The 9,577-nt window shown below is 34.9% G+C and overlaps 1 protein-coding gene and 1 long non-coding RNA gene across 3 annotated transcripts; one reads left to right on the top strand and one right to left on the bottom strand.

The window, feature by feature from the left end:
* Positions 1–448: 448 nt before the first annotated feature.
* LOC110867728 (cx9C motif-containing protein 4) lies at positions 449–4,218 on the bottom strand. 2 transcript variants are annotated; one of them, XR_002551818.2, is made up of 3 exons: positions 3,513–4,218; positions 1,371–1,557; positions 449–776 (listed from the first exon to the last, which is right to left on the bottom strand). XR_002551818.2 is itself a non-coding variant. In XM_022116734.2 (2 exons), exons 1-2 carry the CDS (start codon positions 3,596–3,598, stop codon positions 1,452–1,454), a joined length of 192 nt encoding a protein of 63 aa, XP_021972426.1. In that variant the 5' UTR covers positions 3,599–4,218; the 3' UTR covers positions 1,112–1,451. The 2 variants fall into 2 exon arrangements, 1 of the variants encoding a protein (XP_021972426.1); XM_022116734.2 differs by lacking the exon at positions 449–776 and having other exon boundaries at positions 1,112–1,557.
* LOC110867729 lies at positions 3,815–9,017 on the top strand. Its single transcript, XR_002551819.2, has 4 exons — positions 3,815–3,941; positions 7,396–7,915; positions 8,346–8,853; positions 8,937–9,017. It is a non-coding gene; the product is annotated as an uncharacterized LOC110867729 (long non-coding RNA).
* The last annotated feature ends 560 nt before the right edge of the window (positions 9,018–9,577 follow it).

The raw sequence follows: 9,577 nt of genomic DNA, 5'->3' as shown, positions 1-9,577 counted from the left end.
TTTAAAAATCTCTAGATGATGTAATTCAATGACCCAGATTAGTTCACACAGTTCACTCTCAACCTAGTGTTCACTCTAGAACCCCACCCTGTATATATATGTGTGTGTATATATGTACACGTACGTATGAAAAAGTTATAGCCGTTTGATAATCGAGAGGGGAAGAAGTTCAAGTAAGAAAGGACCAGAATACCCTTTCTCTATTTATTTCTTCAATTGTTTGAGCCTGAGATTTACGAAATTGCCACCGCCTTACTTTGAGTCATTGATCTTGGGAGATCAATGGCTGAGCTTGTCTCCTACACTTCGTATAAGAAAAGTGTCTTGTACAAGATCCATGATCTGTGATATATGCTTTTGTAACCATGATCAACATAAACATGTATATAAAACTCATCTTTTTCAAAACTAGATGTATTTTTAGTCATGCCAATTGTACACGAACTAGTGTTATGCCCGCCCGTGTTGCAGGGCACTAAGCCGAATATTTTTTTAATTTCATAACATGTACGCATGTATTTCAATTACTTGTACATACTACCTATAACACGATCTTAATAAAAAATACATTAACTCAACCAATTAAACCAAAACACTACAATAGTTTTGCGAGAGAAAAGAAAACTAAAACAATGGCAAGCCTGTTTTAAGAGTATTTTAGCCATTTCTACAAACTAGTTCATCCTACTATTTCTCTAAAACTGTTTCCTGTTGTTTATGGTACATGCTTCCATTCAGCTACCACTTTTTAAGAATCACCATGTCATCATTTATTCCTGCAGTTTTTACAGTCAAATTTCAATAACTGAACATATTTCGATACCACTATTACTGCAATAACGAATGATTGACATCAAGAAAACCATCATGTCAATGTAAATTAATCACTGCATCATGAACGATTTATCCCATGTAAGCAAAACAGTTTCTCCACGATATTTCACTTCAAACACATACATAAAAAAAACTCTGAAGGTGGAAATTTTGAATCTCGGCCCGTTTACTTAAAACGGGTTGATTTGGGGTATTCTATTCTCTTAACGGGTCAAATGGATAAAATCAATGAATTTACTTAATAAGGAAACGAGTCTGACGATCTCCCAATGTGAAATTTTAATGTATACAACCTCCTAAATCATTTATTTAACAAGTTAGATTAAGAATGAACAACAGGTGTTTTGGAGTCAACTGAACCCGACCCGTATCCAAACTGACCCATCCATTTTTCCACCTCTAGCACATTCTACACTAGGATACATACATCCCCTAGAATCAGTGCGTGTTCTTTGGTTAAAAGCATACTGAAGGTGTAATTATAGAGCACAAGTGATTTAACTATCGCAAAGCATGAGAAAAAAAGTCAAACTCACTATAACATCATTAGTTCTCCTCAAGAAAGTGACAAAAACAGAGCTTCATTCCCTACCACCCTCTTGTTTGAAGTGCAAATATCACTTGTTAATTTGCTTTAGAAGACCAGAAACAGAGCCACAATGCGTTGATTTATACTTGCATTGCTCGCAGCATGATTGTAGTAATTGAATAACTCTGATGCACCTGTTACCATCAACGATCAAACATGGTTAACAGGAAACAAATACATAAAGGTGAAGAACAAAATATATAATAAGTGATGTTTCCAAGTAATCCAATCTTGAACAATAGTGGTGGAAGAAGTCGATACAATCTAGATAATACATAATGTGGGGCCAAAGCTTATTAACATTATAAGTCATGACTTCACACTAAAATTTTCACAACACCTTCACTACATACACCCTTACTCTAAGTAATTAATGCGGTAAAATATCGGATATCGGGCAAGGACCGATATTTGAGATATCAGTTATCGCAGTGAGATATCAGTGGGATATCGGTAATTTTAATATCATGCTAAACTTATGTATATAGCAATTTAACAGTAACAATTTAGTATACTCTCCTACCATTAGCAAATTAAGTTATTAACCTTTTGCAACTTGCAAAACACCAACAATTGTAGCAAGTAGGAACTGACTAAGACTTAAAACACTAATAGCAGCAATAAGAAGAAAGACAAATGGTAGAACTAAAAAGAAAGGCACTGATATCGGGAATATCGGTCCAACATTGGTCAATATCGCCGATCATAGTTATCGATAGCGGATAGCGGTCAATAGCGACAGACGACCTATATGCTACGTAGTGATAGCGACGAAATAGCGCCCGCTATTTTGTGTATAGCGATAAGGTAGTAGAAAATATTAAAAATAAAAATATAGCTATTTATAATTATATACATATATTATAATGTTAATTTTATACTTTATATTCATAGCTTTGTAAGTTTAAGAACCAAATGTAAACTAGTAAAGATAGAGGGGGTAAATGTTAAAATGCACAAACTAATTTCACTCTTTTTATGTAAAAATTTACAAGTTAGAGAGTAAATGTAAACTATAGCAAAATCGAGGGGTTAAATTGTAAAACTACAAACTAATTTAAACCTAAAATAGCTGGATCGTCACCCAATTGTAATCTCCGCCGTCCAGAACTCCAAATCTGTATACGACGACCATGAAATTACAGAAAAGCACTAGAAAAACTACTATGAACGCCATCAAAACAAGGTATCTCTTCTTTCTTTCTTATCAATTTGAGCCTTCGGTTTCCATCTTCCTCGTTTCCGGCAGAAGTTGCAGCACCGGCGCCGGAATTCGCCGCCGGAATACGTGCCTAGTCGCTATTTTTCCCGCTTTTCAGTCGCTAGAGCCACTTAGCGCCGGTAGTCCGCTTCGCATCGCTAAACGCAATAGCGCTCGCAACAGGCGCAATCGATAACTATGTCGCCGATATTATCGATACAGATATTCTGACCGATATTTCGCATCGATATCTCGGCAGGGGGCCGATAACCGATATATCACTGATATATCGGTGATGTATCGGGATATTAACTACATAGCCCTTACTTCCAGGATAACAGGCGAATAGCATAGATTGAAACATAATTCATGTGAAATGACTGATTTACAAATTTCCAGCCTAGGGTTTCGAAAACATACAAAAAAATGAAATCAAGTTATTGCAATTTTTGGAACATCTTCACCACATACACCCTTACTTCCAATATAATAGCATATAATGATGAAGCATAATTCATGTAAAACGACTGATTATTCATCAAATTTCCAGCTAGGGCTTTGAAAAATAGAGAAAAAAAGATATTAAATTATTGCAAATTTTGGAACATCTTCACTGCATACATCCTTACTTCCATGATAATAACATAAATTGAAGCATAATTCATGTAAAACGACTGAATATTTATCAAATTTCTAACCTAGGGTTCAAAAAAAAAAAAAAAAACAATATCGAACTATTGCAATTAAAATCCGTAACCGAATTGAGAGCTGGATCCAATCAAGTAGTCTATATAAATCATATGACAGAAACCGAAGTAAGTGATCGAAGAAAAAGCGTGAAAATGAATTAGGTTAAGCATAATTGCGAATTGTAAATGAGAAAGGTACCTTTGGGGAAGAAAGTTGTTCTTGGAGAGGCAAGATTGAATGTCGCATGCTTCCTTCTTGCAAGGTTCTTTGATCTCTTTCGCCATTAACGAGAATCAGTAGAAACTTCGAATTGCTTTCAGAATAATTGTTGTAAAGATGGTGGCGAATATTTAAGGGGTATTTGGGATTTTGCTTATTTACTTTTTAGGAATAATCGCATATTTCCCCTTAAAAACACTCGTGTATTTAGCTAAGCCTAAATAAAAATTGCATATTTCCCCTTCTCTATTAAAATGACAAAACTACCCTTTTCTAAATTAAGATCTTGTTTTGAGAAAAATCTGGTTCATAGTTATCATTCTAGATTCACATCACGACGTTTCAGTTCTTCTACGACGTTTCTTCAGGCGGTCGACGTTCCTTCTACGGCGTCTGTGAGTATTTAAGGTTAGTTATCACTTTTCCGGCCATATTGTTTTATTTCTTCTACGGCGTCTACTGTTGAACAAGTGTACCAAACCACCGTCACTTTTCCGGCCATATTCCGTCACCTGCTGTAAAAATCTATATGAAGTTGAATACTTCATTAAATGAATTCGAATACTTCATTGAATGAATTCGAATGATGTTGATTATAAAAATTACCAACACTTATTAGAAATCTATATGAAATAACAGTATTGACTTTTCCGGCCATATTCCGTCACCGATCCAACTAGAAATCTGAAGGTGATACAATTTTTTTCCAACATGCTGGAAAACACTAAAACCTATAAATAATAGTATTGACTCTTGTTTGTCATTTTGGTTATAAAAATTAACAGTATTGACTCTTGTTTGTCATCTAGTGATTAGTCTTTTTTTTAGCTTGAAGTATTTAGTGTTTAGTCTTTTCTTTTATAGTAGAGTAATAGGTTAATGTTTTGGCATTTTGTTTTCTATTTAGATGATTTTCAATTTTTTTTTTATGATTGTTACTCTTGTTCTTGAGAAAAAATAATGGAAAAAAAAATTCATGAAAAATTGCAAGTAGTGAAAAAAGACAAAAACTAGTAAAAAAAGGGTAAATATGCAATTTTCTAAAGTTTAGTAAAATGAAGGGTAAAATAGTCTTTCTATAATTTAATTTTAATAAATTAAATCAAAATGGGTAAATTTGCAATTTTACTAGTTAATAGAGGGGAAATATGCAATTTAATTTTTGACTCCGGTATATATGCAATTTCAAGTTTTTTTAAGGGGAAATATGCAAAAAACCCTACTTTTTAAAAAGTTAAAAAGGTGTTTCGCATCAAACTAATATACAGAGTCGGTTTCATGCGGTAAACTTAGTTTACCAATTGGGAACATCACCGCCAACATAAGTTTACCACTCAAAGTTTGCCAATTCAGTGATGGGTTGCCGAAGTGGTGAAGGGAGGGAAGGAGAGAGAGAGAGGGGGTGTGTGTTGTGGGGTCCATGCCATCTCAACCAATCACACATCTTTCCCTTTTTTAAATAGTTTACCAATTCATGAAGTATCTAACAATTGCCAACACTTTTGAGCATAGTTTACCACTTTGGCATGACACACTCTCATTGGTTGATTTTGAAGTTTACCACTTTCAAGTATATAACCACTCCCTACACCCTTAGGGTGTAAGGAGTGGTTAAACACTTGAGAGTGACAAACTAAAAAATCAACCAATGAGAGTGTGACATGCCAAAGTGGTAAACTATGCTAAAAAATGTTGGTAATGGTTAGACACTTGGTGAAGTGGTAAACTATTTAAAAAAAAGGAAAAAAAGGTGTGATTGGTTGAGATTGGAATGGACCCCGCCCCACACTACCCCCTCTCTCCTTCCCTTCCCTCCTCACCCGATCGGCGTTTGGTCACCGAGCGACAACGAAACCGAGCGGTAAAGGGTGTCGGTGGCGGTGTTGCCGCGCGGCAAACCCCTTGCCGAACTCATTTCCCGCACCACACTGTATACCCTTATGTGAGAGGAAAAGTCAATAAGTCACTCCATTGTGACTTATTAACTTTTCCAAAAAGTCATAAGTTGTTTTGAAAAGCTAAGCCAAACATGGCCTTAGGCTGTTTTTCGGAATCGTTATTCTTACACTTTTCGTCCTTTTTATGTTTTAATTCGTTTAACTTCAATAGTTACAGTCATATTCTTTCTTTTATAAAAAAACAATTACACCTAGGTTCTTTATCACTAACGTAGTTAAAATTGTTAGTTAAGCCTGATTGCAATCCTACTTAAGCCCCCAAACCATTGGAAGAGATATTTCCCCTATATTAATTTGTAATTTTACTATGTCAGAGACTCTTACTGTTCAATTTTTTACAAGTGTATAAAGCAATATGTACAACTCATTAAAGCACACCCTGATCAGTCCTTTTCACTTTTATCTCTCCTGTTCGTTTTCCATCACCTCATAAACCTCCATTTATCTTTCTCTACTCTCTTCACACATTCTCTCATGGCCAAAAATGGCGCCAAAAGGCCAAAGATGACGAGGATGAAAGCGTTGTTGCTAGCTGTTGAAACGGAGATGATGACGGTTGGTGGTGGTGCTGTGGTGGTGGTGGTCAAGTGGTTGTGATGTTGTGGCGGCGGCTAGGTGGTGGTGATGCACTGTTGTGTAAATGATGGTGGTCGTGGCGGTTTGGTGCTAATGGTGCTGGCAGTCGGCCGGTGGTGGTGGCGGAGGATGGAGGCGAGGTGTTTTCTGGCAGGTGGTAGTGATTGTGTTAGGTGGCGGTGAGGACAGTGGTGTGGTGATGGTGTGGTAGTGGTTTGTGATGGTGTGGTGGTGATAGACTATAGAAAGAGAAATTGTAGAGAGATAGGGGGAAGACAAAGGGTAGGTGTCAATCTGTCAATTACCACTATCATATTTTTCTACCAAGTCATTTAAGAAAATAATACTTCTCTATTTAGGTTTCAATTATATTTTATTCAACTAAACATCACTGCGCTTTCCATTTTATTGTATTCAAGTATTCAACATTTACCATATATCAGCCATCCTATTAACACAATATTACTTTTTTATTTACATCGAGATAGTTACACAATCGATTTTTAAATAATTTCTGTATCTCACCACTAAATTGGAACAATTATTTAGAATAAAAAAGGAAAAACATTTAATGTTCATGGAGCTCGAACCCTTGATCTCAAGGGGGTAACATTTTATCTACAACTTCGTCAATTATGTCCTTAAATTTACTATTCAACAATCAAACATAGAAACTGAAAACTTGATGTTATACTAATAAGGTTTAAAAAATAACATCTATTATATATAATAAATGAAAGTTATTTCGGCCACGTGTCAGTAAATTAGGGCATCCTCAGTTCTGTTTTCCCGCCCAACAGTACCACACTTCCATCCCTTTTATACTCCCTCCGTCTCCTTTTTTCTTTTTCAAAACCCTGAATCTGAATCTTCTTCTCATGTACTCTTCTTCCTTCTTAATCAAAGATCAAAGCAAATCATCTTATCATGAATCATTCAGCCTTTGTAATTTTTATGTCTGATTATACCATGAAGAGGTAATCTGGCTTTTGTAATTATCATCCCGAGCTATAGTTGGGAAGATTCTTTCATCTTCTTCGTCGGCAAGGTTCTTCCATTTGAGGTTTGATTTGTATGTTTATAGATCTGTGTTGATTTCTTCTTATTTTTATACAAAGTTTTAATTAAACCCTAATTTCTAATTGTAATCTCATCATGGTCATCAAAGTTGAAATCCGCTTACCTGCGGATAGATTTCCGCCATGAACTGGTATGTTTGAATATGTTCAGAAAGTAAGGGTTTTTTTCTTAACAGTGATGATATGAGTACAACATCTGTTGATTATTGATCTTTGAATATGTTTACCGATTATTCTTTTTGAAATTAGGGTTTCATTTGCTTGAGATTTGAATCTTCTGATTGTTGAAGCCTTTGAAGCCGATCCTTTTAAATTTCCAGTTCCCGAGGTAGTATATGTTTGTAACATCAGTGGTTCAGCATCTACAGTCGACTCAACATCTACAGTGGATTCAACATCAGGTGTTTGCTATTATTGTTTGATGTTGTTTGCTAATGTTGTCAAGTAAGGTAAAAATGGTCATTCTAATTATCTGAATATTGCGTATGATATCCTTTTAATTTTAATCACCCAACAAGTTTTTTGGTTTGTTTCTTTCATATTTCATTATGATTTGTATGCTTTTAGGGTTTGATTTTATATTGGTCATCACATTAATGGTGAGTACTCAAGAATATTGGATGGTTTACTTAGTTTTATTTTGGGTATTTTTGGATGATTTCATCCATTTCTTTAGATAGTTCATGATTGAAGATGCAGTTGAAGGGATCATTTGAGTGAAATGAATGTTGATTTATCAGAAGATGCAGTTGAAGGTATCTTAAATAAGGTAATAATTGCATTACATACTTGTTGAAAAATAGAATTGATAAATTTAGGGAAAGTGAGGTTGAAAGATGTTAACCCAACAGTGGAGATCTCATTCTACAGTTTCGATAAATTAAGTGTATTCTCATATAATTCTTCCTAGATGCTTCCAATGAAGCGACACTTTGGACATCTGTTGTCTTCAAACATCTATTATCTATTATCTATTCTATCTATTATATATAATAGATAATAATAGATAGAATAGATAATAGATAATAGATGTTTGAAGAACAACAGATGTCCAAACTGCGGATTCTTTGGAAGCAGCCAGGAACCATTATATGAGAGTACCCTTAATTTATCGAAGCTGTAGAATGAGATCCTCCACTGTTGGGTTATCATCTTTCAACCTCACTTTCCCTAAATTTATCAATTCTATTTTTCAACAGGGATGTAATGTAATTATTCCTCTCAATCAAATAGACCGACCCTTGCTTCCTCTCAAAGTGTTAAATGGTTATAACAGCTGGTCATGCTAAGGATTGTTATAACTAACCACTGCTCCTTACAAAGACTGATGGACTTAAATACTGATGAGGCCTATCCACTGTTGATGACAAATCCCTGTTAAAGTTGAATGTGCTAAGGACTGTTATAACTAACCACTGCTTCTTATATAATCATCGTTCCAGTATCATTGTTCCAACGTCGTCGTTTCAATGAAGCTTCCCATCACACATCAACCTTTCTATATCGATGTTGCAGTATAATTGTTGCAACATCGTGAAAAGTTGCATGCGCTACCTTCTTTGATGGGAGAGTTGTAAGTTGAATGGACGATATGTATCTCTTCTTCTCAATACTCGGCGTTTGTTCATAAAGGATAAGAGAAAACTGAAGCTCTCTCTAACCCATTTTCAGAAAAAAATTGTTGATATGTAGTTTCCCTTGATAATGGTATTTGTTTTTGTTTTTGATTTTTACTCAAGTTTTGTTATCTTAGTTGTGACTAAATGATGATTGTGAATGATCTGCTGCAGATGATCATGATGATGATGATTTTTTTACGGTTTCCAGTATCATTGTTCCAACATCGTTTAAAGTATGTGTGTTTTGCTACTCCAATTTTGAATTTTTTATTTTTTTATTTTGAAGTGATATACTCTAATTCTTGCTTTATATTTCAGTCTAATCACAGTTGTTTGAAATTCATACAATCTGCTACGGGTTATTATAGGTTTGTATTAAAGAAGCGTAAATTTAAATTAAACACAAAGAAATATTTTTAAATCTACGTTTATAATGATTTTTGCTGGTGACTAAATGATGATTATATGTGACTCTGGACAGATGATGATGATGTAGAAGCCGTAGTAGTTCCTACTAAACGCAAGAAAGCATCTGCTATTGCTGTAAGACAAGATTTTATCTTACTAGAGTAATGGTGTTTCCTGCCTTTTTTGTATTAAAAGAAGCATAAAGTTTGGTTTAAAGCAGCTCTTTATGAACAAAGTTAAGTATTAAGTATATGAGGACATGGCTACACTTCCACAACTGAAGAAGTGTTTTCATGTACTGCATCTTGGTCTGTTCACGGGAGATCAGCTTTTTATAAATCATGCTGTTGATGCATTGAGTACTTCCGTGGAGTTCATGGCGATTGTCGAAGATATACTTTGAT

The sequence above is a fragment of the Helianthus annuus genome, chromosome 11, assembly GCF_002127325.2.
Source record: "Helianthus annuus cultivar XRQ/B chromosome 11, HanXRQr2.0-SUNRISE, whole genome shotgun sequence".
In the NCBI taxonomy this organism is placed as follows: domain Eukaryota; kingdom Viridiplantae; phylum Streptophyta; class Magnoliopsida; order Asterales; family Asteraceae; genus Helianthus; species Helianthus annuus.
Note: the sequence above shows the minus strand (reverse complement) of the source record. Positions and strands in the feature narration are given on the sequence as shown.